A 20,921-nucleotide genomic window follows, 5' to 3' on the forward strand; every position below is an offset into this window, starting at 1 on the left:
AGCAGGAGAGGGAGAAGAACATTACAGGCCAGTGAGAGGAAACGGCCTGGAATGACACACTACCCGTCATCCATAGTCCAAAGACGAGCCACTCTGTACGACATCTGCAGAGACCAGGAGCATAAAATAGAGAGAAAGCTGGAACGATAAGCGCCTTCCTGATCATTATGGGGTGGCCACCCTCAGTCCTGTTTACTAACCTATTCCAAAAAATCACTCCGCTGTTAGATACACATATGCCTTGAGAAGCAGATGACCGGCCAACTGCAAACAGGGGAACAAGCCCCCAGATAGAGTATAATTCCCTGACATCTGTAGTTCTAAAGAGTTCATAGGAAGGGTAATGGCATCAGCATAATACTGGCTCTGGACTTTGGAATTTTAACCAAGTGTTCAAAACGATTCATTTTCTCTTGTCTGTGTGCTTCCTTCACTCGCTTGGCCTATTTCTCTTTTTTCCTTTATTTTTCTCTCCCCACCCTTCTCTGTGTAAGTGAAAAAAAAAATCAGTGCCACAAGTCTGTACGTTTAAATTCAGCCCACATGACATTTCCTTCGAGTTTAATTGCTTCCATACAATTTATATCTGCTAGTCACGCTAGACCCCAGAGTATTAAACATGCTCTTTTACAAAGAAGCTCTTGTCCTGTAATAACCCCATAATCAAAGTGCAGGAATTATGGGTAAGGCCCAGCCGGATGACGGGAAAACAAACAGGTTTTTAAATTCACCCAAAGCAGGCTTCGGGCAGGAAGCAAATCAAAGCCAGCCACTCTTCCATGAGGCTCGAGAGCAGAAACACTGGAGCACTAACTCCAACGCAGATCAGGGTATCTCCGCACGGCCAGCCAGGAAGAATGAAGTCAGATACTTCATCTTTGGGCTGCCATGAAGAGCCACCCACAGTGTCGCTTAAAAACACCCGGGTACAGGAGGGAGGACATAGCTCAGTTGGTAGAGTGCATGCTGAGCACACACAAGGTACTTGGTTCAATTCCCAGGACCTCCATTTGAAAAAAAACAGAACAACAACAACAAAAAAAAACCACCCGGTTACAGTCTCTCTGCTTTCAAGTCAAGCCGTCCCCAAAAGTTCTAGTGGTAGACTCCAAAGCCCACTCTTTAAATGAATAAATCATCCTTCTTTGTTATTCTGAGTAGACTAAAGTTAGTTCTTCTATCTTCCTATACACAGCTCAGCAACATTTCTGGCCTCATCCTATAGCAAAGGACATCTACAAACATCTCAAGGTCTTTTATAAACCCTTATCTTCCCAAACACTTGTTTAACTTATCCTATTATCTTCCCCACCTCTCAACAAACCACCTCCCCAAAAGTTCACCTTTAAGATTTTATAACTGCACCAGGGACTAACATGACTCTTTGGATCTCCCTTATTCAGCTAGCCCACTTTGCACAAGAATTGTGCCTATCTTTCTTACAAAAGCCTTTTAAGCAACATTTTTGGTTCACCCTATGGGATTCAGATAAATGCCACTCCACTAGGATCAGGAATGTTTAATAAACAATTAATTCCATGCAATCTCTCTTCGTGTTCAAAATCCATTCAGGGCAAGAGCAAAACAACCTCAATCACTTATCAGATCCCCACCCTTGCATCTTAAAAGATTTAGTAAACATTTCTATAGATCACCCCTTTGCCTACGTTCCCTCGTTGATTTTCATAGACCAATGATGTCTATGGATAAAGGCTAGAACCAACAGTTTGCATCAAATATGTTATTCTAGTCTTAGAAACTAACAGATGAAAACATTTTGCTTGTTGCCAATAAACTACTTTTAACCTACCCTAATAAAACCAATTTCTACGCTATCACTAAAACATAATGTCATTTAAGGTTTATTTCTCTTTCACATGCTATACACATGTATTATTTATAGTAGTAATCTAGGTCTGGGCATATTCTGAGTCATAATCACTTTACACATCAAGTCACTGGACAAATCAAAGTAAAATCAGATTTTTAAAACATTCATTTGGAAGCTTATATTTACATTCTGAAAAGGAAACCTTATATTTTAATGGTATTAGATATTATTTATTTTGCAGAGCCCTTTTATCTTGTTCCACAATATAACTTTTTTGTTTTACTCTTGGCAGACTTGATTGTCACTGTACAAAACAGACATTGTTTTAAGAAACCCATTTGTAATAAGTGTCAGCAAGTATGATCTTTCACTTCAGCTGAAGCAACTCTACCGCATCAGTTTACACCTCCTTGCTTGCTCACTTGGAAGTTTATTATAATCGTTTTCAGCAGCTCTCAAAACTAGACTCCAAAGGGATAGGTACTGGTCACCAAGATGTTTACTAGGCCTCAGAAGGACCTTCCAAGAACTCAAAACTTGTTCCTGATGTTACTCTGCTTTAAGGGGAGTACAGACCACGTGCTTTAATGAGTCAGATCGTGGGCTTTTTTATTAACACACAAGAGGTAAGCTGGACATTCCAGTGCATGTGCTACTGGGAAGGCCGAGTCCTTTAATGGTTTTCAACCAATTAACTAGGGCTGGCCAATTCTTAGGTTACAGGAGAAGCGCTGTGGCAAAACTTGACTTAGTTCACTAGGGCTAATAATTTTAAAAGGTGGTGCTGGTCTAGCCCTTGCTCTACCCACCTGCCAAAGTTTCAACAATTCTGAATCTAACTTTAAAAATCCTTTCTTTCATGTTGACATTCCAAATTGTCCATAATGACCCTACACCTTCCTCTGCTTCTACTGTTAAATCTCTGTTAATAATCACCGACTACTCAATAGTTATTAAAATGTAAGCATCAGACAAACACAAAAGAACAATGGCCCCAGTGTGCCCCGTGTGGGTTACAGCCCTTGGCCCTTTGCTTGAGAACTCAGTTCTCCGAAGCCCCAAGCACAGCCCTTGCCGTCTTCATGCTTACAGAAACGCAAAATCAATAAATGCAAGTTTAACTTTTTCCAGACCACAGATGACTAAACCTTTAAAAAAAGCCTGTGGGGGGAAGTAAAGACCATATTTTTAAAATACATTTGGGTACAGCTTTACCTTTAAATAGCTGATCCTTTCTCCAGTCCTGGCTTTCCTTCCTTCAAGTTTTTCCACAATACGTATTTATGGTTGGATTTTATGTTACAATGCACAAATTGCCAAACATATACTGGATGATATAATTATGTAACAAGAAGCCATATTTGCCGAAAGTCCTCTATGCATAGGTTTATATTTCACATGGTACATAAAACAAAGACCCACAAAAGTGGGGACAATTGCACTAGACAGTATGTCTTCAGCAAACACAAGTAATTTTATAAGCAGCACTGAAGTTTACTGCCTCTTTTATGATTCGTAATCCCTCCTACTAAATTCACATGTTCACACAAGTCCCAAACCAGTAACAGGGCCATTAGATGCTCCACAATTGGCAAAATGCAGCAGAATGGCCTTTTAACAACAATCTCAGCTCTCAGTACAAAATGCATCCAAATGCAAACCGGTTTGATATAATCAAACGTGTTTTATTTACTTACATTGTGAAAGGGTAAACTGGCCTGGGGCTTTTGCCTGCATTAACTTCAGAATCCCCTTTGCCGGCTAGAAAAATCAGTTCCGCCAAATGGAGAAACAAAGATGGGAAGATAAACGTTTCTCTGAAACTATAGTTACATAATATTCTGAATCATAAATTTTTAACTGATTCCCTCCAAACATAACCTGCTACTTTTTTATGGCTGCAATTAAGGATGACGCGTCTCAGCAACAGTCCTGTGAGCTACAAACTGTGACAAAGGTTTGACCACAGCTAGGATTGGAGAGGGTCATTTTCCTCGCGGCAAGGGATTATCATGTCCATTAGAGTCCTGTTTTTACCCAAGTCTCACAACTTACCTCGGTTATTTATAAAATGCTGATTTCAGACCTCATTTTAACAGGATGTTTAAATAAGCAAATGCAGTCCTTCTACACGGCCTTGGACCTCTATAGGGAGAGAGCACTGGACTCCGCAGCAGGAACCGTAGCGTAGGTGGGAATTTGTGGGACACGCCTGATCTAACTCAGATGCCTATTTTCTTCATTTTTCCCTCTTCAAAAAACTATATTCTAAGGCGGGGAGATAGAGTATAGCTCAATGGTAGAGTGTGTGCTTAGTATGCACAAGGTCCTAGGTTCAATCCCCAGTAACTCCATTTAAAAAATAAATAAATAAAAACCTAATTATTGTCCCCCAGAAAAAAACTATATTCTATGAGTAGGTGCCCCAGACCCCTGACCTTGCCCCATCCTGGAGAAAGAAAGTGGCCTCAGTAGAAAAAACACACTCTGGACATTTTTCAGTTCTCACCTTCCCTGATCTCTCTGAGAAACATGCCACAAAATGAACCTTCCTCCTTCTTGAACTTCCCTGAATTTCAGGCACCACCTTCTGGGTTTCCTCATATCTATCTCTGGCTGTTTCTTCTCCATCTCCTTTACCAAATCTAACAAAACTTTTCTTTATTTTACTTAGAGAGAGGTTACATATTGAACCTCTCTCTAAGGCATCTCATCCACACCTGGATTTGAATAATCACATGCATATATGACTATAGTTATATAAAAATACATATATAGGTAGATATAGTTACCTGGAAAAAATATATATATATCTCCCTATAGCTCTTAAAGTCACCTCAAACTCAACATGTTAAAATACTTCTCAAACTCTTCTAAACCTTCCAGTACTGCCTGTTACAATGAGAAGCACCCCCATTCAAGCCACTAGACAACCAGCAATGTGCAAATCTTCCATTTCACCTCCTGTCTTCACTGCCCTTATCTAATCCATCACCAAATCCTGTCAAATTTACCTCTCTAATATCCCTTAAATGATTTCACTATCCCTCAAATGATTGATCTCATGTCTTCCCTTTTCCAGCGTGAAAGCAAATTCCCATGATTAAATCACTCTTACGAGTACCTTCATTCCAGAGTGGCAGGATATTCAAGTCACAGCTTGTGAATTCTGAAACTGCAGTTAAAATGTCTATCCCCATTTCATCCCAGCACAGCTCAAGCCAGACAGCCCTTGAAAACCTCATCAGTTTTGGAGCACCAAGAACATCAATTTTCTGAGCCACAGAGCCAAATCCCAGTCTCTGAACTCTAGTTACCCCAACAAGGCTTCTCACCCTGAGACCTCCCCACCAGGCATCACGTCCAGTTCTCCAAAATTTAACCCATATCTATACTCCGTCCTGAGGTTGTCTGAGGGTCAACCAGAAACAAAGACCACCTAAGCCGTGGTTCCCACGATACCAAAACAACCATCTGATGAGATTATAAATGAGATCATGTGTATACATAATAAATCCCTGGAAGATACATAAGCAATTGTCAACAGTGGTTCCATCTGAGTAAAACAAGAGGGTGGAGTACTTTGACTTTCCACTTTATATCCTTAAGCATCTGCTTTAATTTTTTGATAAAAGTATGTTAAAAAGCCAACTTTAAAAAATAAATTGAAAAATAAAATCAAGTCAGTAAAAGCTATGTCTGCTCATTTTATTACATTTATCATTTGTTTGTGTTTTCTACTTTTTGATGGATTCTCACAGTTGCTTCCTCCACCTGTGAACACCCAAGCCAAGAAAGGTTTTTCACAGACAAACTGGGAGAAACACAAATATCCAGCGTCTTCATATTTGCAGAAAAGCTGCCACAAAGGAATATACATTTTTAATAAACAATCCAGTATGTACATTTTTCTCCAGTCACCGTGTGTTAATTGCCGAGTCTGTAGTTAGCAATGCTTGCAAGTAGATTAGTCACCAAAAAGAACTGAATTTGGATTTATCTTCAGTGTTCAGAATTGAAGTGTGCCAAAACATATTTTTAAAACATTGAGTTAGCATAGGGGCCACAAAGACCAAAAAATATTTTATGTACTGGAAAACAAATGACACAAAACTTTTATGCTGTAGAATTTATTTCCATACTGAGATTCATTATTCAACATCCTAGGTTGATTATTAAGTTAATGAGAGGTATGATTAATTAATTGGTTGGCTGATATATAAAAGATAGTTTCAGGTAGGGATGGAAAAATAAAATGATAGGTAGGTAAATGGATGGATGGATAGAGGATAGATAGATAGATAGGTTTAAGAGAGAGAAAGAGAGAAACAGATCAGTGCTTCTTAACTATCCATGGTAAAGGACCAGTGTTTTTTATATTCAATCTGTCAAGACCAGTATGTGATCCGATGTGGATGGCTTGTATGTTGCTCAGGCCACACGTGACTCACCACGCAAGTCTGACGCATCCGCATCCAAACTACCTGTTCCACAAGGTAATCCCACTGATCATGTGCTCAGAAGTCACAGCAAGGTTGTTTTGCTATGAACGTTTCTTAACACTCTCAGCTTCTGTATTTAGCTCATCACGGGCCCGGAACATTAACACACCGCTGTCTGTCCATGAACTATACTTTGAGTAGCCCTGAGATTCAAGATCAGCTACTTCACATAACATGCCATTCATTCTGTTTGGTTGGCACCCATCTAACTGGCCAGTGCATTTGCCAGACCACTTAACACCCTTGTAAAGAAGGGTCAGTATATTGATTAATAGGTAGAACAGTAGAAGATAGAGAAATTAGGTAACAGACAAGCTAGACAGATAATAAATTAGACAGGAGCCAGAGAGTCTCTGCTCTTTGTGCACAGAATTCTCTAGATGAGGCATTAATGTTGGTTGTCTCTAAACAGGGATCCAGGGAAAATCAGAAGAATCTATTTTCTATTTTCCCCCCTCCAGTAGTGGCTAAGCATATAATATTTTTATAATTAAAAACAAAGTCAGAAACAATCTAAATGTCCATCAGTAGGGGATCAGTTTAAGAAATGTACTGTACATCCATACAGTAGAATACTACGTGGTCCTTAAAGAAATAAAGCAGATACTTATGTACAGAAAAGGAATAAACACCAAGAGACACTAAGTGAACAGAGGAAGGTACAGAACAGTGTGTCCCATTCGTCCTGTACGGAAAATAGCCTAGATGGGAATATACATTTAACTCACATATACACAGACTTACTCGTACTCACAGAGAGCTTCTCTGGAAGGACAGAAGAAACTGGCATTCTAGGGAGGGGACTAGAGGACTAGGGAAGGGTGAAAGAGAGACTTCTCAGAGTACATGCTTTGGTGCAAAATTCAAAATTTTGTCATTTACATGTACTTACTACTATTTGAAAACTTTTTTTTAATTTGAAGAAGTCATCTGAGAACATTCACATGTGGTCGTCATCATGAGTGAGTGTGAAAAGGCTCCCAATGGGCTCCACTAAGACTCTTGGAAGGATGCCCCTGAGAGGGAGGCCACGGGCTGCGCAGGCGGGCCATCCTCAAGGGACAGGGCCTAGGTAGGCTTTGGTGGGTTAACTGTGGTTCCAGAATCTCAATCTTGTCTGTGCCCAGTTGATCAGCCTCATCCAAAACCACAAGAGTATTCTGGGAACAACCAGACCTGCAAGCTATTCATTTACAAGCAGAAATGGCAGAGTCAGTGGGGATGAGCCTGGGTGGAGGCTAGCTTTATATCCCACTAATTTGGAGAGCAAAGACCATCCACTACAGTGGAGCTGCACAGGCTGAATATTTGACCAATGGATGGATCTACAGATGGACAGAGGGACAGATGCATTGCTATGAAAGCTCTATCATTTCAGACCCATAAACTAGTGTAAAATGCTTAGTTCCCTAAAGAACTAGGAAGACCTCAACATAGGAGATAATGATGTGGTCTTATGCTACATTCAGATAACACTAGGATGGGTGTATCTCAAAATTAAGGGCTAAGGAGGTTGACATTCACTAGTGAAAGGTCAGGGTACCCATCCTAGCTGAGGTTCTAAAGCCTCAGTGGGATGCACAGTCATCTACCAACCAACAGTTATCTTCAACCCAAGTAAGGCCTCAAAAACAGACCCTTAGCATTTCTGCTCCTGCACTTCTCTTCCAATCCCCTCTTTCCTAGAAGGCCCTTTTGCTCACCCACACACATTCTTCCCATTTTTCAAGGCTCCATTTATGCCCAACCACCTTTACAGAGACTTCTCTGAACATTCACCCTTCATCCATCTTTCTCTCGTACACATTTAGTATGTGGAACTATGGTTCTAAACTTTCAGTCCAGGGGGCGCAGACACGATGGAACTACATTCCTAAACATGGCAGATTTCCATGAGGAATTCCAGCATGCAAACTTGCAAAGATTTAAAAGAAAAGATTGCAAGATATCTTCCTTATCAAGCACCAATCTATGTGCTAAGACACTGGGCTCAGGTTACAGTGACAAGCAAGAAAAAGGTCATTTTTGCCCCCATGGAGGTTTCAGTCTAGTTGAGAAAGAGAAATCAATCAACAGTAATATGGCAGTAGTGCTACGTCTGGGGAGACACAGAGGGCCATGGGAGAACCTACAGGAGCACCTAAGCCAGCGCGTGGGCTGTGAGTCACGGAAAACCTCCTGCAGGGCTGGCATCTAAGCGGATGCCTGAAGGCAGTTGTAGGCGTTAACCAGGCAAAAAGCGAGGAAATAATGTTCCAGGCACAGGTAATAGCTTGTGCCAATTTCTGAGGCCGGAAGGCGTGTAGCCAATAGGAGAAACCAAAAGACATTCAGCTCGGCTGCAAGTTTCATACCTGTAACCGCAATAGAAATGACTGCCTTACTGTGACACACCACAAAGAGCTTCCAGCCCAGGAGAGGAGCTGCTCAGTTCCCACCGCACACAGGTCAGAACGGGGCTATTTAGCCTGGTTTTGTCTGTCTTCGCCAGATATCTCCAGCTAGACTGTCAGCTGCCTGAGGTCCAAAAACCTGCCACGTTTCTCCCCTCCGGCACAGCGCAGCACGCTCACACACAAGAGGAGTTCAAGGATTTTTCGTTGTAAAAGCTGAAACAGCGAAAGATCTTGAAGGTGGCAAAAAACCAAGGCCCTGGGAGATCGCAGTCCCCATCGCCACCTCAACCAAGACCGAGAACAGTAATGAGTAAACCTGCAGGGCGCACACTGTGCCAGACACAGCGCTAAGCACTTTGCGTGTATTCCTGCTCTCCCTTCCTCTAATAGCGCCGAGCAAGTGAACATCGTTTTTTCCTATCTTAATGCTCATCTGCGGGTCTAGATGGAGCATTAACGAAAAGCTGGAAGTCCAGGAAGGTGTGCACCCAAATAAAGAACATGCTGAAGGAAATCTAGAAGGTTGGCCAGTAAGTCTACTTCTTATCCTGGTCCGACTTTTATGGAGAATTTTTGGTGAAGATTTTAGCAATTACTGTGTCAGTTCATTTCTAAAGAAAATAACCCACCAAACAAGGAAAACACAGGCAGCTCCCAAAGAGGATCTCTTTGGTAACATAAGCTCCAGGCTTCAGTTACTGAGCTATGGCTAAGAGATTCCGCATGGCATGGAGCCGCACACGTCTACCCAAATCTCCCACCCCATCTTCCCTGGCTTCTATGCTTGCTTTTTCCAATGATTTTTATAACTTCCCCCCTCCCCCCAGCCCAATTTAGAAAGAAATATATTTATTATACAACATTTGGGACATACAGAAAGGCAGAAAGTAGACAAGATAAATCTCCATAATCCCAAAAATGACCATGGAAAACATTTTGGTATGAACCACTCTATCAGACACACACACACACAAACACACACATACACACACACACTTTTTAAAATAAAAATAGGATTATCACACTTTCACAATGTACCATAATTGTAGGTTTTTTGGTGTTATAGCCCACTTGTCTGATATTTAAGGCATTTCTTATTTCTAAGCATTGGTAATTGTTAAAGCAAGAAATAGAAATGAAAAACATAATACATAGGTGGGGAGGGTATAGCTGAGTGCTAGAGCACATGCTCAGCATGCATGTGGTCCTGGGTTCAATCCCCAGCACCCCCATTAAAAAATGAATAAATAAATAAACTTCATTACTCCCCCAAATTAAATAAATAAAAATAAATTGTACCCAAAAAACCACATAATACATAGACACAAAGAATGCTGAAAAGAAAAGCTATAACTTGACTTCAACATGAAACTCTCAACTAGAAGAATAATAGTGAAGGTCACAAAAAGATTTCCCAAAGTGCGGTCTATAGAACATTCCTGGGTGAATGGTAAGAGATGATAGTTGAAATAAAAATGTTCAAAAATCAAATACACTTGTGAAACACTGACTTAAAAATAAACTAGTTTTGTAATAAATGACTTTGGAGTCTTTAATGTGTATTGTGAAATGCCAAGAAAGGGAGAGAGCATGCAACAGATCCCAAATCTATTGGTCCAGGAACCCTTGTTTACAAAGTATCTGAGTGGACCAGGGTTCCAAGGAATACACTTTGGAAAACTCCGTCTATTCATATTTTAATGCACTAAAATACTCGCGGTCCCCCACAGACCAGCAGAAGGGCCATCCCCTCAGAAGCTGCCCTTCAACAATAAGTTTAGTACTTCAGTCCTCAGTCTTCCAAATCACCCTTTAACAAAAAAGTTATCCCCTGGATTGGTGGACTCGTTTACCTCCAGCATTCTCTCCTGTGATTAGATATTTAATTGAGGGAGGCTGGGAAAGGCGGGGGTGATAGGTAAGGGTGTAATTCTTATAAATCTTAACTCAATTTGTCAACAAACAAAAATTGAGACTGACTCAACCCTTTAAGCAGTTTATTTCTAATCAATCTCTACAATTAGGAAGACAATGGGAAGTAATCTTTTTATCCTTTAAGCTGCTTTACTGACATTATCTGATTAACCCTCTCAACAAGTCCTCAGAAAAGTACCCAGTCCTGACACATATTAAGTCATCTGCCCTTCATGGCACATCTGTGTTCCCAGTAAAATGATACGGATTTATTAATGGTAAGAATCTCAATGAGAATAAGATATAAACACGCACTGTAGGCATACTATCCATTTCTGGTTTGTTTGCTTCATCATCATTATCTCTCTCTCCAGCACTGAGAGCTCCAAATTTGATCACTTAGACTGAGTTTAGAAGCAAACTCTAATGCACCATCCACCACTCCAAAGTTATCTGGTCACCAAGGATACCTAATTACAGGGCCCAATTATGGGTGCATAATTGGCATGAGGCAGCATGGTATAAGGGCGGGAGTACAGGTTTCAGAATCACATAATCCTCATCCCATCTCTGCCTGTTATGTGACCCTGGGCCATTTACTCAACCGCAGTGTGCCTCAGTTTCCTCAAAAGAAAAATGAGATAACAATCTGTACCTGTTCACAGGTCACTGTGAGGGTTAAAAGAACTAATATGTGTGAAAGCACCTGGGGTTATGAATAAAGTTTCCATTCACATGTGTCAGGCAGGGGTGTGCTCCGTGGGTGATTCTGGTGCTGTCTCTCTGAGAAGCACTGACTCAGCTCCCTGCCTCCTCTGGCGTAAAGTAAGTTACAAACAAAAGTCAATTACCTCCTCTCCTCATCTAGCCCCACTTCTTGATCCCATCCCCACTCCACACCCCATCCCATACACAAAATCCACTCAGCTAGGAGCTACCAGCCAGATTTCCAAAATCAGAAAGCAGACCCTCCTCAGAAGGGGCTGGGGATCTTCTGCCCAAGATGCTGAAGCAAAAGGGATTCGGTGGTGGGCATTCCTATTTAGGTTTTTTAACAAAAAAAAAATCGACTCTCAGTTCTTATTTTAAATTTTAAAAACTGACTTGCAATTCCAGATCCAGTCTGTCATTCAGAGCCATAACCAATCAAAATTAACTAATCCTACTACCAAGGTCCCTGCAATCTGATTTTGGTCAGGTAGACAGAGTGCATAAGTGTGGAGAGAGAGGCAAGAACGAACTTGTACTGAAAGTCTACTATGAAGCCAGATACTTCAAGTATGTTATCTAATCTTTCAAAATACATGAAATAGGTATTACTATCCTCATTTTACAGACAAGGACACTGAGGCAGCAGGCAATTTCTATGAATGAGAAAAGGCTCTTTATGAAAACAACTACACTGTCAGAGGCATCCAAAGGTAAACTGAAAAGACCAGCCAGAGGCAATTCTTTCTTAAGAAAAATAAATTTAAAACCAACTTTTTAAATAAATATTTTCTAATTGAAAAGGCTTTGAAAAATTCACCTCCCACAAACATTTCTTAAGAAGTTACTCAAGAATGTACCCCAGCAAAATGAGGGCATAATCCAAAAAAGAGGAAGACATGAGAAAAGGAAACAGAACTCTAGCCACAGAGAGAAATAAAGTCAGTCCTAGGATGACAACTCTGTTGTAGGCCTAGAGAGCAATCAGAATGGCACAGAGAAGATGAAGGAATCTGGACACAAAAGCTTGGGGAAAGGAGACTTGATAGAACTGAGGGGATTGAGAGCCTAGAAAATTTTGAAATCATAATAAAGATAAATAATATATAAACATATAAGAAGGCAGTTAGCAACACTAGAAAAAAATGTTTAAGAGAGTCAAGGTCCAGATATGAGGAAATTAAAGGTGATACAATTTTGAACAACTGATAAAGAGTGGAAAGAAAGGATCTATTTCACTTTGGTGCTGAATACAGTGCTGGATATATTCTCCTTTGAGTGGCCCAGGAGTCTTGACACCAAATCCAGTGTGTAAGTCTAGGATCCAATCTCAATACACAAGGCAAAAATTATATTTAGAATTTTAATAATATAAGTGTTGCCTATGGACTTTCAACTTTAAAAATAATTTATGAATAAAAAAGTCCATTCTGGGGCAAGCGCAAAATCTTTATGGGGTCAGGGCTTCAGAATTTAAAGCGTTACTGACAAAAAGCAAACTGTAGAACTGATAGCCACCCAAACCTCCTGGACTTACCAAAAGTTACCAGAAGTAAAAAAAGGTGGCCTAATATACAAACCAAAAATAATATAAATATCAAATTTGGGAGAGGAAGGGAAAAAACAGTTTAAGGAGCTACATTTCTCACTTTCTTATCAGAAGGTGTAAGTTGATAAATCAAAAGTTGTGGTAAAAGCACATTACTTAGGGTTAAAGGGTGACAATCTAAGAATTAAACACAGGAATAGTAAAAAAAAAAAAAATCAAAAGTTTCCCACTGTGAGCCTTGAGAAGGTGAAGGAAACCCCTGTTTTCAACAGAAGTAATTCTGTGTTACTGGATTTGTTACCAAGTGTATATATAGATCACTTTGACAGAAATAATTTCCCACCATACACTTCAGAAAAAGCAAAGCACTAAAATTATTACTAAAAATGGGAGTAGCAGGCAAATGGTTTTGTTAGAATTGTATTTAAGAGTGGGGATACATTTTTTTTCCTTATAAAATGTTTTTCAAATAAAATTCTTCTAAAGAATGGAAAGTTCTACTGAAGCTAGGTGATTTTCTTCTTTATAATTTTCTATGTTCTGCTCTATGTACAAATAAACACATATTCCATTTACAACCAGCATTTTTTTTTAATGTTAATGTGATCGATGTTCAAAGTCAGCGTGCCAGTTGCTAAGAGCCCACCACCTACACATCCTAGGCGGATTTAGTCGCTGCAGCAGACAGCAGGAGCAATGCAGTTGTTTTCAGAGGCCATGCATTTTAACATTCGATCCTCCCCATTGTTAAATGCTACCCTAACATCACAGGAAAGGTGTGAATGCTTAGAAAAGGTGCCTAAGTGATTGCATCATATACTTAGGAACAGTCTTACCTGAGAAAATGACAAAAAGCTTTTTAAGGCTTTTTAGATGTCCAGGCTTTATTTCCCATAAAGCTCACTGTTCAGCTGGGGAACTGACATGGGGATTAAAGGTGGGAGTGGGGAAAACAGAAAACTATGCCCTAAGTGGATGGCAACAGATTAGAGGGCCAGTCCAGGGTCCACCATTAAATAATGACATGACGATCCCAAAGCATATTGTCACCCTTCCCTGGCCTCAGTTTTTTAGCCAAAAAAGATCTTGTCAATTACAAAATACTTTGATTTCTGATTTATAAAGCCCTCAAATCCTGACAGAATCAAGAATAGGATTCCACTGCTAGCCCCATTTCACAGATGATGGAGCAAAGCCATGGGCAGGTTTTAAGAAAATTAATTAAGGGTCAGTTGCCACCATCTTCCAAGCTTCTCCTTAAATCCACCAAAATATATTGCCTTCTGAGGCTCTGTGACAAAGTGTGACATATAACATTTACCATATTCCAACTGTAAACAAAGCTCCAAAAGAAACGCAGAGCAGAGACTCTTGGCAGATTGCTTATCTTGAAAGACAATAGTCACGATGACTTAATTTCTTAAATTCCCTTAGCTACTTGGCCAAAAAATTTCCAGGGATAGCAACAGATCAGGCCTATAGGCCCACTACCTACTCATTTTCCCAGCTGTTGTCTTCACTGACTACCCAAAGCCAAATGAAGATGCACCCAGCTTTGGATCGAGGAGTGGCTTTAGCTGGGGGGGATAAGGCAGATGGATCAGATCAACTTTCTCTAAACCCAAGGCTAACTTCCATTTTTAACCTAGTTTCACAAACATAGTTTTGAGCTACTCCACTATTCAAAACATGTGTATAACAGGGAATTCTTTTGTTTTGCTTTTGTTTAAGGATTGTTTCCCTAACTTTCCTCAGATACTAGGCAATCCCAACTCTTACTTCATATTTTTAACAACCAGTTTTACTGATCATATATATATTTGTGTGGATATATTTATAAACAGGGTTCAAAAATCATTTGGGACCAAAAATATACCCCAAAATTATTATAAATTATTGGGCCTTTATTTGTATTAATTACTAAGTCCATTTCTATAAAAGTCACATTAAAATAATTCAAAACTGCATTTACCTAAGTAATACAAGTAAATACAAGATGCTATTTTGGACCTTTATATAGTAATATATACTAATGCCATCCTTTAGAACATGTCATGATACTACATCACATACTTGAATTCCACCAGCCATTTAGAAATCAAGTACGTGTCCACACTATCACTCAATAACCAGAAGAAGACCAGTTGTGGAATACAGTAATCATCAAGTCTGTTTCAGGTCAAGTGCTTCTCAGCACTGCATCAACCCTAGAAACAAAATAAAGAACTCCTCCTTGCACAGGATGTCAACAGCTTTGGGATGGGGAAGGAGTAACTGGTCACCAGTATGAGTCAAAGGGTTGGCTATTATAAGCCTCATTCATTACTGTGTATGTGTTATTAGGGTCCTCTCATAGCAATCAAAGTATCAAATATTAGTGGCAAAGAAAGGCTCTTTTTAAAATAGCATATAACATCTTACTTCTAAACTAAGACTACTCAACCAAAGAAACATGGGCTTTAAAATAAAGTCTAAGGCAAGTTCTTACAAGAGGAGTTTCTCTCCATAGCAGGAACAGCCAGCCAGTGCAAGCAATCCTGAACCAAGTGGTCCAGCTGGGATGACTTCCCGCAGAGGCTGCTGATACCCTTACCCCCACTATTCCATGACGTTACCGATTTCATTTCAAGTTTCAGCTTGGTTTCTCCTCCAGAATATAATTATTTGAGGGTACCACAATTAAAACGACCTTCTTTGTGCCTGTGAATATATTTTCCTATACAGTCTAATTCCCAACAAATGTAAAATTCATTACATTAAAACCCGGAACAATGTGAAGGGAAGAAGAATGACAAAGCAGCCTCCTGATTTGATGGTATTTTAGGTTACCAAATGTGATATAACAAAACTCCTGACCCAATTTCCACACAATTGATTTGCCCAGCCCACAACTACTTCACCACGCAGTTGGTAATTACATCACCATGCTGTGTGGTCAGTACGTCACCCAGCTGGTAGCAGAAAGGCCTACTAGGCAATGTTCACTTTTCCAGCTTGCTTTTCCCAAGAATGGAATGACCGCAGACCACCTACACCACCAAGACCCTCTCCTTCTCAAGCCTCAGAAGTTTTCTAGCATGTATCTTGGGGGTCACATCCCAATGGACCAGGCTCTGAGTTATCTAACTTAGAGTGGGCAGGAAAGGAGTAAAAGTTTGTGTCCAGGAGTCTGTGACAATACTTCAGATTGTGGGCATAGTCATCTATGTGTTTCATAAGAATCCCTTCAAAACTACTTTTCCCCACCTCTTACGTCTAAGCGTTTTCACGTCCCGAATCTGTTGTGACTTCTAGAACCTTGGAAGAACTTCACCAGACTCTCTGTTTCTGATCCCTTACAATTCCAAACCCAGAGACTTACTCCCTACTTCCAGCTTCCCAGATCCCTGGGCGAGAACCGTGGAAGGACACACATTGACACACAGTATCACACGCAAAAGAATAAGCATGCGCGCCCTGGGTATAGTGACTCTGTGGCCCCCTTGGCTCCAGGTTGACTTACTTGAGGAAGTACCTCTGGCCAGTTGCCGTGAAGGTCATCTCCCAGCCCGCGGGCAGCGGCAGCTCATCGGTCACGTCGTAGGACTGCTGGCGGAGGTGCGCGTGCTGCTGCGCCTGGCTGCCCGCAGCGCCCGCGCCGGTGCCCAGTTGCAGGGACGCGGGCGACGAGTGCGAGCGGACATGCTGGGCGCCGCCGGACAGTCGGGGCCCCGGGTGACCGCCGGATGAGTCGGTGCTCGACTGGCGCGAGTGCGAGCCAGAATCAGGCTCCTTGAAGAACGACTCCGGCAGGATCTTCTTCCGCCACGAGCTGGGCTTGGGGTTCATCACCGAGTTGAAGAGGGCTTCGAGGTCGGTGTCTAGGTCTTGAGTGACGTGGATCACTTGCTGCCCGGGCGGCGGGAGCGGAGGGGGCGCCGAGGCCGGATTCATCTTCTGCAAGGAGAAAGGAGGGCAGATCAGCTTTTATTTAAGGTCGGAGAAGTGGGTACGGGGGAAGAATCGAGAGAAAAGAAAAAGAGACAGATAGGTGTCCGCCTCGGGATCCCAGACACTCAGTAGTCAGACCAGCCGCATGGGGGAGGGGTCCCTCCTGGCCTCGAGAATTATGCAACTCTCTTGAAGCGAAGAAGTTAGCAGGAACGAGGGGGTGGCGGGGGAAGGCTGGGAATTAACTGCACTGGAGACGCCGCTGAACTGCTGATGGCAAAGGGCAGGTCGAAACGTTCCAGGGCAGGCAGCCCCCCAGAGAAGTCTCAACCTAAGCCAGCTCCAAGACATCTCGAGTCTGGAAGCCCGAGGAGCCAGGCACCCTGGAGCTGTGCCGGGTGAGCGGGCGCGCGCCAGCGGGCACTACCTGGGCGCGCAGCGAAGCCGAGTGTGGGCGTGCGGCGGCCGCCGTCCCGCCGGAACTCGCCGTCGGGCCTGGGTCGCTCGGGTGCGTCCCGAGCTCGCTGGGCTGGAGCCGGGGCCCGGCTGGCAATTCCCGAACCGACTCGGTGCCTGCAAGCCGTGGGGCTTCGGCTCTCACATCCCCCGAACTGGCCTCAGGCGCTCTCGCTCCGTGAGGAGGCGGAGGAGAAGCAGACAGCGCGGCCGGCGCGGCTCCCGGACTGTCCCATAAACAAAGTTTGGAGCAAACTCCCACTCCCAGGAAAGAGGCGGGCCCGAAAGTTGAGCTATTGAATTATGCATGACCTCCAAGTCCTGAGCCTGCCTGCCCCAGCTCGTCCCTCCCCTTCCTCCTCCTCCTCCTTCCACTCGGCTCCAGAAAACCCTGGGCGTGATGGGTACTTTGCAGGGTAAGAGGAGATGGGTGCCCCCCACCCACTCGTGCTGGTCGTGCGGACCTCTCCCGCGGAGCCCTAGATATGCATTCCTTTGAGTTTACCACTGACTTGGGGGCGGGATCAAAGGGAAAGTGGCCCAAGCCTGTTTAATCAAGGGCTTGTGGACCGAAACCAAGGCTGGGGGCGGTAGAGGGCACGCGGGTGAGGGGCCCAGACCGAGGAAGGGCCAGTCCTGGGTGCCGCGCCCTCTCTTGGTGCCGAGTGCCGGGACGGGGAGCGCGGGAGCGCGGCAGTGCTCGGTGGTTCTGCCTGAGGGCGGGCCCGGGTGCGCCCCTGCGCGGGGAGACACCAACGAGGCCAGCCTTTCCACAGGAGGCTGCTTAGCGCTTGTGACCATATTTGGTCTGGCGAGGAGGCATTTCGACTGTTTGGCTTTCAATTGTCTGCTCGTGCGCAGACGGTGCCCAGAAAGTGCCTGTGTCGCTAGGGATGCGGTTTCACCAACTGGTTCATTGTAAACAAACAGCTTTAAAACCATTTATCTTTTTTTTTTTTTCCTCTCTGGGGTGGCTCAGGTCACCAGGGGTTGAGAAGAATCCTGGTTAATGCTGGGCTTTGGAAAGGGAGAGCATTCGCGGCCCCCCCCCTCCCGCGACATCCGCGCGGGGAGTGGGAGGATTGGAATTTCCCTGACGCCCTCCAGAGAGCCTGGAGCCGGGATGGAACCGTAGCAGGTGGCAGGGAGTAGAGAGAGTGCGCCAGTGACCCGGAAAAAGCCACCCACCCTCCCACCGACTGGTACTGAACGAGGGGTGGAGACCCCCTGCTTCTAGATCTAGCCTCGCAAGACAGCTGCGGAAAGTGGGAGGTGGCCTGGCCCCCCGGAGCGGCCCAATTCCTTTTTTCCCTTGCCCGCTCTCCAGTTGGGGAGAAGGGGAGAGTGGCTGCGAGGTTGTCACGCTCCTGAAAGCCCCTACCCGACTCCATTTCATTTAAACAGGAGTTTATGAAGTAAGTCAAATGAAGCAATACATGTAAAGCGCTTTGAAGTCACCCAGCCCGCCTACGTATCTGTTTGTTAAATGAAATAAAACTATATTAAATGCAAGTATTGTGCCTCAGCATTTTTATAAGGGTAGAAAAAAAAATCTGGAGTTTCTTTGAAGGAGGAAAGTTTACGGGAAAGACAAGGCCACCCGACAGTTCTGCTTTAGAAAAGGTAGGAGTACGGGGCGGGCTTTGGGGGCGCGGGGCGCGAGGGTGACATTCGCTGAATGGCTTCTCCCTGTCACTGCCCAAAACAGAACAGAGGCCACCTGAGTGAGCCCCCTCATTACCTGTATTTGAGGGTGTGCTCTGATTCCAGACTCCCCAAAGACTGGGAAAAATCAGGGCTGCCTGAGAGAAAGACAACCACGTGGATCACTGTCCAAGGGAAGCAGAGCATGGCTCTGTCAGGGGACTCGAGCTGTTTCCCCAACAGCAAGTCCCCTGCCCGTAGGACCAGCAGAGGGAAGAGGAAGCTAATACAGGTCACTCCATGGGAAACAGCATCTTTGTAGCTGTTGTCAGAAGCCACCACCGTTGCAACAATGGGGAAATTAGCTTTGGAACTAGAGGAAGTGACTGGGACCAAGATGGTTACTAATTCAAAAGCCACTTGACAATTAATAGATGGAAACTTGAGGCCAGCCCTACTCCAGGAAGGTCCTCACCCAAGAAGGAAGGTCCTCACCCAAGAAGGAAGGTGGTCCTGCTTTATAAAGAGTACCTGGCTGCTACAAAAGAGGAAAATACTGAGGGAGCCATGAGGTTAATCAGTCAGGGAGAATCGGTTGGAGTTGGGTGGGCAAGGATGCTGTCATTCCTTGACAAACTTCAAGAAATAGATAGTAGGGGACGGAGTAGATGCCTGAAATGGAAATTGCCCTGATCACATGATAGCTCAAAGGGAAAACTCCCAGTTCCCAAACAGTCTATAAGATATGATAGTGGATGGCTGAAGAGATTTGCTTCAGTGCTTCAAACAATAGTTTCAGATTAAATAACATTCACTGATGCTTTGTCTGTATGGGATACTGCCCCTAAGAGGCAGTACAGTGTTAGTACGTAAGTGTATAATCAATCGCTGGAGCAAAATACCTGAGTCATCAGAGGCAAGATACTTCAACTACTCCTGGTTTTCCTCCTTTTTATAAAGGAGGGACAATATTGTTAGGGACAATAGCAGTATCCATCTCACAGGATTCTAGGTTAAAACAAATTACAGTCAGCCCTTTGTATCCTTGGGTTCCACATCTACTGTGGATTAAAAAGAAGAAAAAAAAAAAGATTCCATGAAGTTTCCAAAAAGCAAAACTTGAATTTGTGGAGCACCACAACTATTTACATAGCATTTAATTGTATTAGGTATTATAAGTCATGCAGAGATGATTTCAAGTATATGGGACGATGTGCATAGGTTATATGTAACCTACACCATTTTGTATAAAATAAAACCTATGCCATTTTATATAAGAGACTTGGGCATCCACAGATTTTGCTATCTTGAGGTGGGGTGAGGGGGCCTTGAACCAACTCCCCCCTGATACCAAGAGACAACTGTGTACAGATTTAATCTGCTCCCCCTGATTTAGAACACAAGCTTTGAAATGCCTAGTTCTGCTCTATATTGGGTGAGTAATTTAACCTCCCTAAGTCACAGATTATTCATTTACAAGTTAGAGATAGTATTGTGGCAGTCTGTGACACTGCTGCCCCTCAGTGGACCACCCTTCTGTTGGTCACACCCTTATGGAGACCTTCTTATCTAAATCTGGACTAAGCCAGTGATTTAACTTAACTTGGAAAATGCGACAGTGCAGCCACTCTAGTTCCCTCTTTTAACCCCTAAGAAGGTGTGGAAGTTTCTGCTTTTGTACATTTGGGAGATCTGAGCCACTAGGTAAGAAGTACAACCACTTTGCTGGAGAAACCGCTTGAAGAGGAAGAGGCCCAGAGACTTCTGGAGACAGGGAGTACAGCCATCCAGCATCCGTGCTGAGCCCAGCCCCCAGCCAGCCCACCAGCTGACTGCAAACCCACCAGTGACCAGCAGAGACCAAGAGAAACTTAGAGCCTCGCCCAGCCCAGATTGTAAAAGTTTGAGCAAATAAAATGAAAATTGTTTTAAGCCACTAAACTTTGGAAATTTTTTAAATGCAGACAGGACATTCTAAGGATTAAAAAAAA

At 43.1% G+C, this 20,921-nt stretch overlaps 1 protein-coding gene and 1 long non-coding RNA gene across 2 annotated transcripts in view; one reads left to right on the forward strand and one right to left on the reverse strand.

Annotated features, from left to right (window-relative positions):
• The window catches only part of WWTR1 (WW domain containing transcription regulator 1), a 125,849-nt gene extending 108,427 nt beyond the window's left edge, over positions 1-17,422 (reverse strand). Inside the window, exons 1-2 of the mRNA XM_031449127.2 lie at positions 17,258-17,422; positions 16,403-16,836 (exon numbers count right to left, since the gene is read on the reverse strand). Of these exons, the coding sequence (XP_031304987.1) occupies positions 16,403-16,833 (431 nt within the window). The 5' untranslated portion in view covers positions 16,834-16,836; positions 17,258-17,422. The remainder of the gene's footprint in view (positions 1-16,402; positions 16,837-17,257) is intronic.
• Positions 17,423-17,625: 203 nt separating this feature from the next.
• Positions 17,626-18,798, forward strand: LOC116152288 (uncharacterized). Its single transcript, XR_004135888.2, has 2 exons — positions 17,626-17,702; positions 18,266-18,798. It is a non-coding gene; the product is annotated as an uncharacterized LOC116152288 (long non-coding RNA).
• The last annotated feature ends 2,123 nt before the right edge of the window (positions 18,799-20,921 follow it).

The sequence above is a fragment of the Camelus dromedarius genome, chromosome 2, assembly GCF_036321535.1.
Source record: "Camelus dromedarius isolate mCamDro1 chromosome 2, mCamDro1.pat, whole genome shotgun sequence".
NCBI classification, from domain to species: Eukaryota; Metazoa; Chordata; class Mammalia; order Artiodactyla; family Camelidae; genus Camelus; species Camelus dromedarius.